Source organism: Engraulis encrasicolus, chromosome 16, assembly GCF_034702125.1.
Source record: "Engraulis encrasicolus isolate BLACKSEA-1 chromosome 16, IST_EnEncr_1.0, whole genome shotgun sequence".
In the NCBI taxonomy this organism is placed as follows: Eukaryota; Metazoa; Chordata; class Actinopteri; order Clupeiformes; family Engraulidae; genus Engraulis; species Engraulis encrasicolus.
The window spans coordinates 17,432,453-17,446,122 of record NC_085872.1 but is presented as its reverse complement, the minus strand read 5'-3'; the positions used below and the strand labels follow the sequence as shown (position 1 = coordinate 17,446,122).

Here is a 13,670-nt window from a genome sequence, read left to right as displayed (position 1 = left end):
TAGTTAGCATTAGCTAGGGTTGAGTATCGGAAGGGTTCCTTTCGATACCGGTACCAAATCGATACTTTTAAAATGGTGCCGGTTCCTAAACGGGACCTTTTTTTATTATTTAAAAAATTAAAAAGCACAGATTTTGTAAGGAAACAATGACTTTATGTAATAGCCTACATTAGCTAGTGCTTTTGTCCCCTTTCTTCCAACTTTGTTCCTCTGTCAATTCCTTTATTTTTTAAATCCATTCTCTTAGTGAGTCTTCAGTTCTGGTCTGAGGTGGATACCATAGCGGAGGGTTATAAATAGGCTTTGCCATTTGTTCTGGACCTGGTCCCGATCTACTGTTTAGTGTTGGACCTGGGAAATGGGTTTGTGCCGCTGCCAGCTACCTCTATGAATCATTTGTGTAATGACGTGTGTGTGTGTTTGTGTGTGTGTGTGTGTGTGTGTGTGTGTGTGTGTGTGTGTGTGTGTGTGTGTGTGTGTGTGTGTTTGTGTTCGCGTGACACTTTTTGTGTTTCCCTCTGGCCTTTAATCTTGCCCTGCATAATTCGCGTGCTTGTGTTGTAGTCAGCATCGGATTATAATGACACATATGCCTACTGCTGATGTATGACAGACGTGTGGTGTGTGTGTGTATAGTGTTTGTTTGTCTGTACATGTGTACATGCTTGAGTGCTTATGTGTACATGTATGGTTACTATTCTGTATTGAGTTTCAACTAAGGGGCAGCCGTGACCTTGTGGTTAGAGAGTTGGTCTTTCAATCTAGGGGTTGCAGGTTCGAATCCTCCCCTGACCTCTCCCTACATCTCCAGGCACATAACCCCACATTGCTCCAGGGACTGAAACCAATAACTTGAAAAATAATAACGGTAAGTCGCTTTGAATAAATGAAAGCGTCAGCCAAGTGCAATGTAATGTCATGTAATGTAATGTAACTCTGAATGGAAGTCATAAGTGCTTTCGTAAATACTCTATGGTGTTGTAGCTAACACAGGCTGGAGCTGCATGTGGGCCACACAAGCGTCTCCTCTCCACAGATGGTGGCCCCACATCCCACCTACAGTAGGTGGCCAGACATCCTCTGCCCCATTGGGAATGGGACGTGGGTTAGCATCTCCCCTGTGTTTCCCCACTGCTGGGGCAGAGCATTCTATTGGGAAAAATTCATGGTCCCTCGCTGATGGTTTGTGTACGGCTTGTAGAATGCTGTGCCATTTTTCACAATTAACTTTTGAACAGCCCCGTCTGAGACCGACCCCAAACTATTGATTGGTGATGTTCATTATTATCCACTGAATTAAACCTGCATAAAGCTGTCTGCAGTTGAGGCCCATTGAGTATTTAACTCCGGTTCCTCTGTGTGTACTCTATTGTGTGGCGCGAGACAGCGGGAGGGAGCAGCCCGTCTCCTCTCGGTACTCTTCTCGTGCTGTGTAATGTTGTTAGCCTAGGGCCTGATCGCATTATAGCCGCTTCCTCCTTCCCTCACCCAGGGCCTAGCTGTCCCAGTGGTCTCCAGAGTTCCCCTGTTTGGCTCGGCTATGCTATGAAACTGCCCCATTGATCGTCTGCTTTTCTTTCCACAAAAGACCCAGACACACGTCTCGGAGGCGCCTTGTATCTTGGTGGGCACGACTTCTCAGTTACTTCTCAATGAAAGTGATTTGGAAAGATCTCTCAAGCAGGCGCAGAGGAAGTGTAGACTAAAACCCTAACTGTGTCGATATGTTGGTGTGCAAGGCCTGTGTAAGTCAGATGACATATAAGAGGTGGACAGGAAACGAATGGGGGGAGAGACAGTGAGGGTTCGGCAAACGAACCGGGCTGGGAATCGAATCCGGGTCGGCCGTATGGCAGACGAGTGCCCTATTGGTTGGCCACGGCAGGCCCCTGCTTGAAGCTTCTTATTACTTTCCAAATGGCACATCTGCACGTTCAGGTGTAATATAGTACCTACAGAAGGGAGGGACGCACTACGAGAATCTCTCTCTCTCTCTCTCTCTCTCTCTCTCTCTCGCTCTCGCTCTCGCTCGCTCTCTCTCTCTCTCTCTCTCTCTCTCTCTCTCTCTCTCTCTCGCTCTCGCTCTCGCTCTCGCTCTCGCTCTCGCTCTCGCTCTCTCTTTCTGTCTAAATGGAAGCTGTTTGTGTAAGTGCATCTCACAGTAGTTGGACCATTCCCTCTGCTTTGCTAAATGGAAACAGCTGGACTGAGACGCATGATTGAATAATCATCTGCTGAAAACCCTACATGGCACTTCATTTAGTCTAGAGCAAGTGTGCCACTGGCTGTTTTTTTTGACTGAGTTGTGGATTTCTCAGGGTGCAGGCAGCACATTGAAACACATGTGTGTGCCTCCCTCAAGACTGTACTTCAATGACAGTGGCCTGACCTGTGTGTTCACACATTCATTCCCATCTGTTTCTGTGTCTTCTGAGATATCGCTTTTGGTTGTGTTTAATACTTGCATTCATATTACTCGATTTCCTCCTCCGCAATGGCTTCTAGTTTTATGCAATATAATAAATTGCATTTTGACAACCTGTCATTTGCGTGGGGTTGAATGGACTGTCTCAGCTGCAGCATCATTAACACAGCGGAATCGGCTACAGCTGTGGCACATGTTTGTGAACACCTCTCTTCCCCAAGCTGCGTTGAGGCATGACGCCTCTAAGGGCCATCCCTGTGGCAACGGACCCAGTGGGGAGAGCCATTGGCCCCCACACAGGTCCCTGTTTATCTCCCCTGAAAGCAAAACAAACCAGCAGAAAAGACTTGCAGCCAAGGACTGAGTCACTTCCATTCACCTTGGCAGATAGCTTGAAAATATGTAGACAAGTGTCAAGTGTGAGTTGAGTGAGAGAGAGCAGGGAGAAGAGCTTCCATCTACTCTAAGTGGACCACAAAACCATGTGCAGGATGAAGCACTGATATGTTCTTGGGATACTCCCTGAAGTGGATCTTCAGTTGTTTTTCGTAGGTACATCTTCCTTGATCTTCCATGTTGTGCAGCTGTTTTATTTAGCCACTGTGAGCTCACACCATCTGCTGAAAATATTGCTTGAGCTGTGATTCTTGGGAATGCTTTAGTTAACAGCATAGTTTGTGTGACTGACTGCTTGCCATTTTTTGTTTGTTCTGTGAGAGCCTCTGTTTTCCTTTCGTCACTGCCACCATTTAGCTGTGCTCCCTGTCAGATGACTGTGCTTGGCAGTGACGGGACTTCCAGGGATGGGGTGGGGTGGGGTGCTGGAGGGAGGGAGGGAGGTTTCGGGTGGCTAAAGGGGTGCTGCGTTGCAGCTCTGGTCAGACCCCTCTGTGCCACTGCTCCAGCAGTCCGGCAGAGCGCACTCATGCTCCACGGCAATAAGAAGTGACTTCTGCGAGTCCATCTCAGCAGTGCACTGAGTAAATGCTACATGTTTTTACGGTTGACATTCAGTGGGTGTGACATGGCTCGTGAAATAAAAAAGGGACGACTAAATGTCTGATCTTTTAAAGATATTTTTTTGGAGTTTTATTTATAGTATAGTGAAGACCGTGACAGGAAGCGAGTGGGTAGAGAGAGAGACGGGGAAGGGACCCGGGTCGGCCGCATAGTAGACAAGTGCCCTACCATTAGGCCACGGTAGGGCCTAAATGTCTGATCTTGTTAAGGGAGTGAAATGTGAGGCGATTGTGTTGTTGATGTGTGTTTGTTTGTCTTGCTTGTTTTGTTGTTCAGGTCGAGAGGCCTACCCAAGCTGAAGGAGTCCTCTTCCCATGAGTCCCTGCTGAGTCCAGGAAGTGCGGTGGAGGCTCTCGACCTCAGCATGGAGGAGGACGTGTATGTCAAGCCATTGCACAGCAGCATCCTCGGACAAGAGTTCTGCTTCGAGGTGAGATGCTGAGACTGAATCCCTCTATTTTAACTGTTAGCGAACTAAGATTCATGTGGCTTTCATCATGGCCGTAATTTTCAAGGTTTGGATAAGACATGTCCATACCACTTTTGAGGTAAACCTTGCTTGTACCAGCCACTTTTTCACAAATGTAATGTAAAAATTGCATACCCGGAGAATATCCTATGTTAATGTCCCCACCACTTTCCATTACACCTCTGGCTTTCATATGTGCGCACATATGTGGTATCTAGTATGTGTACGTGATTTTTTTTCCCCTTTGTTTGTTGCTGTGGCAATTGATTTTTTTATCCACCCTCGTGATGTCCGGATGCTAAAATAGCTTTTTGGCTCTCCACAGGTGACATACTCAGGTGGCAGCAAGTGCTTCAGCTGCGCCTCGGCATCCGAGAGGGACAAATGGATGGAGAACCTGAAGAGAACCGTTCAGCCCAACAAGGTAATTACGCCTACCACATCCATTAATCATTAAAGTAATTTAAATAGCTGTTTTGACAGGCGACGGGCAGAGTTTTTTTTTTTTTGCCATTGACTTGTATACAAATGAGTCTTCCCAAAAGCTTTTGTGGGTGACTTTCTATGTCAACCCCATTTTAGATTTATGTGCAACGCCATCTGTTAGGTTAAATTACTTTGCTTTTTATCGCCAGGACAACTGTCGGCGGGCCGAGAACGTCCTCCGGCTGTGGATCATCGAGGCCAAGGACCTGCCGCCGAAAAAGAAGTACTTCTGCGAGCTGTGCCTGGACGACGTGCTGTACGCCCGCACCACCAGCAAGACCCGCGCCGACTGCCTCTTCTGGGGGGAGCACTTTGAGTTCTCCGGCCTGCCCTCCGTCAAGAGCATCACCGTGCACATATACCGCGATGTCGACAAGAAGAAGAAGAAGGACAAGAATAACTACGTCGGCCTGGTCAACATCCCCGTGTTGGGCGTCATGGGCAGGCAGTTTGTGGAGAAGTGGTATCCGGTCAGCACTCCCACCACCAGCAAGTCCAAAGGAGGGGGCCCGTCGATTCGCATCAAGTCCCGCTTCCAAACCATCACCATCTTGCCCATGGAACAGTACAAGGAGTTTGCCGAGTTTGTAACGAACAACTACACCATGCTGTGCTCAGTCCTGGAGCCAGTGATCAGTGTGAAGAACAAGGAGGAAATGGCCAGTGCACTGGTGCACATCCTGCAGAGCACAGGGAAAGCAAAGGTACACAAAGCTCATTTACAATCGCCAATTAACTTAAGCAAGGCCTTCCACTAAACAGCACAGGGCTTGGTGATCAATCTATTGCACTATAATGATCATAATGATCAACCTCCACCAAATTAATTGATCCACATGGCAAATGCATAAGTGTCCACTACCACTGGTGTGTATCTGGGTGGTAAAGCTGTACGATAGATGAGTGCAATGAATGAACGTGTAGCTTAGTGAAGGAACTATCAGGGGGACATTAACTACAGTTGAGTTGTCCCCCACTGTTCATACAACACATACTATGTCATATTGATATACCCGATGCATTGTCTTCCATTAGGACTTCCTCACCGACCTGGTGATGTCGGAGGTGGACCGCTGTGCGGACCACGATGTTTTGATCTTCAGGGAGAACACGCTGGCTACCAAAGCCATCGAGGAGTACCTCAAACTAGTGGGTCAGAAATACCTGCACGATGCACTTGGTAAGGAAATATATTAACTGCTGATGGAATAAGCTTTTGGGCAAACGTATCACTGTCCAAGCAAGGTAATGTAATTGGGCTGGAAAATGAATCGAAAATCGTGATTTAATCGTGATATCGAAATCGGGATTTCAATCAGGATTTAATCGTGGCAATGTCGTGACGTGTCTTCGAGCGTCCTTGAAGCTGTAACATACTGACAGGTGGACAGATTTCTGGCCAGAAACACCAGCCTAAGTTTCATGCTATTGCCTCTTACATAATTATTACAATTCAGTTGTATTTTGTTCATCGCATATATATTTCATTCTTGGTTTTATTTCATTTTGGTATAATTCAAAAGAAAATTCTGCAAAAAAAATCTACAATCATGATTAATTATTGTGATTATGATTTTTTTCCCATAGTTGTGCAGCCCTAAAACAATGTAATAACCAGATCTGTTCCTCATTGTCATGTTTGTGTGGTTGTAGGGGAATTCATCAAGGCTCTGTATGAGTCAGATGAGAACTGTGAGGTGGACCCTGGCAAGTGCTCCAGTAGTGAGCTGCCAGAACACCAGAGCAACCTGAAGATGTGCTGCGAGTTGGCATTCTGCAAGATTATCAACTCTTACTGGTAATTTTGCACTGCATCTTGAAGTTTTAGAGAGAATTTTAAGTTATAAGATAAGATAAGATAAACTTTTATTGTCTGTTTGCACAGAAATGTGAAATTATGAAATGATTATGAAATAAAGCTACTTACTATAGTCGACTTATGTAGTTAGTATTATTCACCCAGTTGCAGAATTAGTTTCCTGTTCAATTCAATTAAATTCTTTTATTGAGGGTTAGCCCCTTGAGATGTTCCATCTCTTTTTCGAGGGGGTCCCTATAAACATAAAAAACATACATTACACACAGTCACACATCCACATCAGAGCTCTTCATCACTACAACTACAAACTACAACTGTGAAATGGATCATTTTTATTACAGATGGCAATGGAAAATAACGACTATTATCTAGCACATGACATACCCTTTTCCATGTCTGTGTTTGTTTTGCAGTGTGTTCCCTCGGGAGCTTAAGGAGGTGTTTGCCTCGTGGAAGCAGCACTGCCTGTCGCGGGGCAAGCAGGACATCAGCCAGCGTCTGATCAGCGCCTCTCTCTTCCTGCGCTTCCTGTGCCCCGCCATCATGTCGCCCTCGCTCTTCAGCCTCATGCAGGAGTACCCGGACGACCGCACCTCGCGCACACTCACGCTCATCGCCAAAGTCATCCAGAACCTCGCCAACTTTGCCAAGTAAGAGGAACAACTGTTTTAGTCATTCATCCTCGTTTAGACGTTGAACGTGCTGCCTTATCAGTGATACAGCACCAATGGCTTAAAGTATTGGCCCTAAGTAAGTTCTATGACATTCGAAGGTTTGGGTGCGCACATGCAAAAAAAACAATAATCTAGACGCTAGACAAAAGTGGTAGACGGTCTGATACAGCGGTCTGCACACTGGGTATCGAGCTCCAAAAAAAAATCAACTTTATTTCATTATGCAATCGACAACGTTTCAATCCACCAGTATCTTCCTCAGGCAATCTGTGGATCGAAACGTTGAACAATTGCACAATGAAATAAAGTTTATATTTTTTGGAGCTCCTACCCAGTGTGCAGACCACGCTATCACCCAGGTAAGTTCTAACCTAAGGCTCTTGGCTCGCCCTGACCAGGTTCGGAAATAAGGAGGAGTACATGGCCTTCATGAACGACTTCCTGGAGCACGAGTGGGCAGGCATGACGCGCTTCCTGCTGGAGATCTCCAACTCGGAGACCATCTCCAACACGCCGGGCTTCGAGGGCTACATCGATCTGGGCCGGGAGTTGTCCGTGTTGCACTCCTTGCTGTGGGAGGTGGTGTCCCAGCTGGATAAGGTAGGTCCTCTCTCTCTCTGACCCCTGGCCTGCACCCCTGTCTATGACTTTGAAGTAGAAATGGCCATTTGTCGAATGAAGGCACTGAGAATGCACTGTTTCTTATATATGATTTTACAGGACAGGAAGCTGGTGTCACTTGGGGTGTGAATTGAATTGTTATGCATTACACGTTTTCAGATTGTGCCACAGAATCTTAGGTAACACTTTACTTGACGCTGGTGTCATAGGCATGTCATTACAGTGTCATAACAGTGTCATGGCACAGTAATGCATGTGTCATAAACATTATGTCAGTCAAAAAGATGAGGCGCACACAAGGCTTGCAGGTTCAAAAAGTGTATTGTGTCCGACAAATTAACAAAAGAAGTCATCTTTTTGACTCTCCTAGTATCACTATTTTTGGTGAACAGTCGCACCAAGCAACAAGCGATCCTAAGTTCAAGGCGCAGACGCCAACTTTCTTTGTTTCATAAACATTATGTCCATGTCAAAAACATTTTATGACTGTTGGCCTTAAGTTGTCTTTGCCATAACTGAATGTCACTTAAGGCCACAGTCATAAAATGTTTATGGCATGGACATAATGTTTATGACACATGCATTACTGTGCCATGACACTGTTATGACACTGTAATGACATGCCTATGACACCGGTGTCAAGTAAAGTGTTACCGAATCTAATTTGGCCATGCTAAACAGCTTAATATAGAGGTGTAAGACTCTGCAGTCTGTATTTGTATGTAATGTTTGGGACAGTGTGGTTGTTTGCACTGTGTGTATTCTGGTATATAGTATGCTGCAAAAAGGTCTGTGTCAGTGTGCCAGTGTGTTTTATCAGTGACTGAAGTGGTTGGGTATAGTGTGCCTGCATCTGATGTCCTCAATGCTTTCATTCAGCATGAGTGCCTCCCTAACCAATAGCCTGCAAAGCAAAGCATGGGAGCATGGCCAAAAACACTGTTGCATAATTGGTTTGTTTTCCAGTCAGTAGTTTGTTTGTTTATCTCCAACCTTCCTGCATCTCAACATCTCATAACCGCCTGTTGTCTGTTGTCTGCCCTTGGTGCATGCATGTCCTGCCACTCATTTTATTTGGAATGGCTCACGTCATTTACGAGGCATGTGTTTATTTTTATTTTCCATTTAGTCCTAATTTGATTTCCTTTTGTTTTTGTTTCCCCCTCCTCTCTCTGTACTTCCTCTCTCCACCTTATTCTGCCTCCTTGGTTCCCGTCCTCCTCCCTCCCTCCTTCCCGCTCACCCCTCTTTTCTCCACTCCACCTTTTTCCTGCCCTACACACACTGTGTCTCCATGGTTACGCTGTCCTGCCACCAATGCATTATGGTGCTTCTCTTGCCGACCAACCCCCCTCCCTCCAAAAAAAAACCCCCAACCTGCACCTGCCCATCCATCCACCAACCCCACCACGCCATCTGCATTTCAAAAACACTTGCGGGGTGATGTTGGCCCCTGTTGCCCAATGTGGTTGCCATGGTTACGCGCGAACCCAGGGTGAAAATTCCTTCCTGCAGGCGACGGTGGCCAAACTGGGCCCCCTGCCCCGTATCCTTGGCGACATTGCCCGCTCGCTGTCCAGCCCCACCCCCCTTCAGCAGCAGCTGCGCCGCTTCCAGGACCACAGCTCCACCCACAATATCAGCGGCAGCGTCTCGTCCGGACTGCAGAGGATATTCGAGGACCCGGCAGACAGGTACCAGTCTCTTTCATTCCCTCTCCGCTCTTCTAATGGCACCGTCTCTTTTTTATGAGTTGGGGAGTATGATGACAGGTGGACTGGAGGCCACCTCCACAGGGAAGTGTGTTGGTGTCCAGTTTAATGGTGTGGTATGGGTACTGGTAAGATCACATTGGTACAGAGAACTACTCTAGACTTGCTATGGAAATCAGACAAATGGTTACGTTGGTTAAATCACATTTTGTCAAACGCAATTTCAAACTTCTGTGCTAACCCTGTTACATAGATTTTTGACAATAAAGTACACTTGACTTGACTTGACTTTATTTTGTACAGCTTGAATTAGGTTGAGTGTGATTTTTCTAATTGTAAAGTGGTGTTTTGTGATTTACCGCTCTAAGGATTTCCTTTCTCTTTTTTTCCTCCCTATATATTCCCAGCGAGGTGAGGAGCATCAAGTCGCCGGTTCAGGAGCTCATGGAGCATGGCGTGAGCCGGGGGGGCAAACACCCGATGCTGGGCCAGCAGTCCTCCACGCACAGCATGAGCTTCTCCGACAAGGAGGAGCGCGAGCCCCACCTCCCCAACGGACGCAGCATCTCCCTCATGGACCTCCAGGACAGCTACCTGCTGCAGAGCGCCCAGGCGCCCCTTCCCGTCCACGAGGCCCCTCCGCGGCTGGGCAGCCGAGTGGGCTCGCAAGCCTCCCTCGGCCCCACTCACGCTCCTCCACCGCCGCCTCCCCACCACCAACACCACCACCAACACCACCACCTCCTTCAGCATCATCCGCACCTTCAGCACCAACCGCAGACCGTAGCCCCGCAGGCCAAAGCGCAGCATCAGCAGCTGCTGCGTGAGAACCTTCCCCAGAGCGCGCCGCAGGTGCGGCGGCCCATCCACCCCTCGCTCAGCCAGCAGCGCAGCCTGCAGCCGCTCTCCTTCCAGAACCCCGTCTACCACCTCAGCAACATGCATGCGGCCGGACACTCCACCACGCACTCTACACACTCCACCCATTCCACGCGCTCGGCCCACTCCCTGCACCCGGACTCCAGCTCGGAGAACCTCAGCTCGGGGAGCTCGCGCAGCGCCAGCCCCAGCCCCAGCGCGGGAGCCCGTGGCGGGGGGGAGACGCCGACGCAGCGCGCCCCCCGCGTCCCCTCCAGCAGCAGCCTGGAGGAGGAGCTGCGGCGCAGCGTCCACGGCGACGAGTGTGTGGCCCCGGTGGGTGCGGCTCGCTGGCACCCGCCCCTGTCCGACTCGCTGCCCGGCGCCCAGGCGGTAGCCGTGCCCAGGCAGAGCACCGCGGGCACCGCGCACATCGTGAAGGTGGAGCAGCAGTGCAGGGCTGTGGCTGCGGCACAAATGAACCAGGTTGGTGGTGGCGCAGGAGGAGGAAACGGCGGCGGCGGTGTTGCTGCTGGTGGTGGCGTGCGTACGGCCAGGTCGCTGCCCCAGAGCGCCTCCCTGCGGAGCAGCAGCAGTGCCAACACGGAGCCCATTCCCCAGAGCGGAGGCCGCTCCAGACAGCAGTCCACCTGCTCCCGAGAGAGCCCCGTGCCCCCTGTGCGTGGAGCCAGCAGGCAGCAGGTATGTGTACCCCACAGTCGGTGTCATACTGTATTACAATGTCAACACAAAGTAACTACAATTCTGAAGATGTTTTTTTCCTATAGGTCTTTATGCTTCTAAACGTATAATAAACGCATGTAACATGCATTTTAGACACATCTACCCATAAAACACAAGCTAGAGTTATTATTGGAGAAAATATCACCTGTAGGCTACCCATGTGGCACTTGGGTAGGATGGGGAATTCCTTGGTCAGGTTGACCTCCTCCATGAGGATGATCTGTACCCACTGTACCCGTCTTCCACAGCAGGCTCAGTCCCCGGTGGATCCGGTCACCATGTCCCCAGTGGAGAGGACGGCCGCCTGGGTGCTAAACAACGGCCAGTACGAGGACGAGCAGGAAGAGGGCCAGAGCAGAGAAGACAACCGACATATCGAGAAGGTAAGGAAAAAACAAGACCATACTGTTGTTGGGGATGAGCTACACTCCTATCTCAGGAGACTTGTCCTGATCAAAATGTGATGAAGACGCTGACGAAGGCAACAGCCGAAACGTGTCTGTTTTCTGCTGCTATGTAAAAAAAAATGAAAAAAGAAGAAAAGAAGAACCAGAGTGCGATCCATCACCTCTTAACATTTCCCGATCAAATGTGATAAAACTGTTCACCGCCTTGTGCTGTGGTTTTTAACTTTTTTTTTCTTTTTCTTGTTTCAGTATGAGCAGGAGATCAGTAAGCTGAAGGAGCGTCTGCGCGTGTCGAGCCGGCGGCTGGAGGAGTACGAGCGGCGGCTGCTGACTCAGGAGCAGCAGATGCAGAAGCTGCTGCTGGAGTACAAGTCGCGGCTGGAGGACAGCGAGGAGCGCCTCCGCCGGCAGCAGGAGGAGAAGGACAGCCAGATGAAGAGCATCATCTGCAGGTACGGACACCGCGCCCCCTGCAGCAGTGGTCTCCAAATGGCGGCCCGCGGGCCAGATCCGGCCTGAGCATGGCAAACATTTGGCCCACCATGAGATTAGAGCAAATGTGTGAGCTATCTGTGGCCATATGGTCAGGCGATTAATTTGGCCATCGGCCTCATTTGCGTGACGTGATTTGGCCGTCGGGGGAAAATAATTTGAGACCACTGTCCCACAGTATTCACATCCTTTTGACACATGATGATAGTGACAATATAGGCCTACCATATGCAATTTGAGAGTAATGTGCCCAACACCCCCCCATGGTACTGACACCCATGAAACACTATTATGGAATATGGTGAGGGTGATGATGATATTCACATTTTGACAGTAATACCACTCCTGATTTAAAAAAAACCTGCTGAAATTTATGTTAAAATTTCGCATTGCACCATCTTCATCCACACACTGTAAATTAATTAGAACGTTATGCAAGATGTAGTGGTACTGCAAAATCAGTAATGGAGAAAGAAACATATGTTCAATACCGCCTCCAGACTCAAAGCTCTGGAGAAGTGGTGAAGCGTTGTGTTGTGTTTTGCATTTTTGGCCTGCACCGACTTCAGCTGTCTTTCACAGGTTAATGGCAGTGGAAGAAGAACTGAAGAGAGATCATGCAGAGATGCAGGCTGTCATCGATGCCAAGCAGAAAATCATCGATGCACAGGTAACTACACAAAGAGACAGAACTCTACAACAAATCTGTGCATATCTTACATGGGAAGGCCTGCGCGGGTGTGTGTGTGTGTCAATCTTCGAACAGGCTCATTCTCTAGGTTAACATGTGTCCAGGGTTTCTTCCTCGGAGACAACTTAGTTAAAACAGTAGCCCCTCATTCTTCCCCCTGTCGAGGAGCTGGAGCTCTCTGCGGGAAGTACAGCTTTCATTAGTATGCTGCTGGTTTGGTCTGAAGTAACACCCTCTCTATATGCATAAGTGTGTGTGGGCAGAGATTCTGCTGACTGCTTCATTGTTGTACTGTATCCCACTGAATTCCAGGTCACTAAAGGAACTGAGTTGTTGCAAGAAGGCAAGTAAAGCAGTGCATTCTGGTCCACCAAGCCTTGTCTGAGAGCGCAATCAAACAACACCCATACCCGAGGTCTTGATCAGGACCATTGGCATTTTTCCTCAATTATTATTTCAAACTAAAAGAATCGATTGGGGGTTGGGAATGCCAAAGAAATCACACATAGGCTATTACTGAAATACACATTTTACCTTACACCATCCATACATTATTTAATCTTTTTTTGTAGAATAATGTGAAGAGAGTAATTTAATTCTTGTTATTCACTTTCCTTGTGAGTGAAACTCTAGTTTGACGACATGTTTACAGTAAGAATTTACAGTTTGCTGATTTGCTTTTTATTAAAGCCATGGCTCTCCCCTCCCCCTTCTGATATTGGGGAATGTGTGTTGATGAAGTGCGCTCCATAGCAAATTCAGTTCTTGTATATCTAAGTTCGAGCTTTGGCTGCATTCCACTTTCCCCCTCCTTATTCTTTGCACCCGGCACACTGTGCAGTCCATCCCCTCCCACCCCCACCCCTCTCACACTACACACACACTCCCTCCCTGCTCCCTGCTCCCTGCTCCTGCTCTCCCCTAAGGTTCCCTAGTCCATCACGTTAGGAGTTGCTCCACGTTTAGGTTCTGACCTTCAACAAACGGCCTCCTGAAACCTTTTCTTTTCTAACATGCCAATGGAATGGAATGTGAAACCATGCATTTCCTCTCCCTTTTGTTCTGGTTAGCGTTTTTCGTCACATGACTGGATATAATGTTGCTATTTTGATGAATGATGTGAACCCTTTTTAGCAAGTCACTCCTTCAATATACTTTTTTTGTTTTGTTTAAAAATGTAAGATGCTTGAAAATCTGCATGAAATCACTGGTTTGTCACTGTGTAAAGAATATGTAATTGGGAGTAAAACCA

At 48.0% G+C, this 13,670-nt stretch overlaps 1 protein-coding gene across 9 annotated transcripts in view; it reads left to right on the top strand.

Moving 5' to 3' along the window:
• The window catches only part of rasal2 (RAS protein activator like 2), a 70,803-nt gene that overhangs the window by 55,347 nt on the left and 1,786 nt on the right, over positions 1-13,670 (top strand). For 5 of the 9 annotated variants that reach the window (XM_063218902.1, XM_063218903.1, XM_063218899.1 and 2 more), the window contains 12 exons: positions 3,722-3,875; positions 4,240-4,338; positions 4,550-5,104; positions 5,436-5,580; positions 6,054-6,198; positions 6,633-6,869; positions 7,292-7,493; positions 9,009-9,208; positions 9,634-10,786; positions 11,077-11,211; positions 11,485-11,687; positions 12,310-12,397. In XM_063218902.1, the coding sequence (XP_063074972.1) occupies positions 3,722-3,875; positions 4,240-4,338; positions 4,550-5,104; positions 5,436-5,580; positions 6,054-6,198; positions 6,633-6,869; positions 7,292-7,493; positions 9,009-9,208; positions 9,634-10,786; positions 11,077-11,211; positions 11,485-11,687; positions 12,310-12,397 (3,316 nt within the window). The remainder of the gene's footprint in view (positions 1-3,721; positions 3,876-4,239; positions 4,339-4,549; positions 5,105-5,435; positions 5,581-6,053; positions 6,199-6,632; positions 6,870-7,291; positions 7,494-9,008; positions 9,209-9,633; positions 10,787-11,076; positions 11,212-11,484; positions 11,688-12,309; positions 12,398-13,670) is intronic. The other 4 variants (XM_063218905.1, XM_063218898.1, XM_063218901.1 and 1 more) reach the window with 2 other exon arrangements.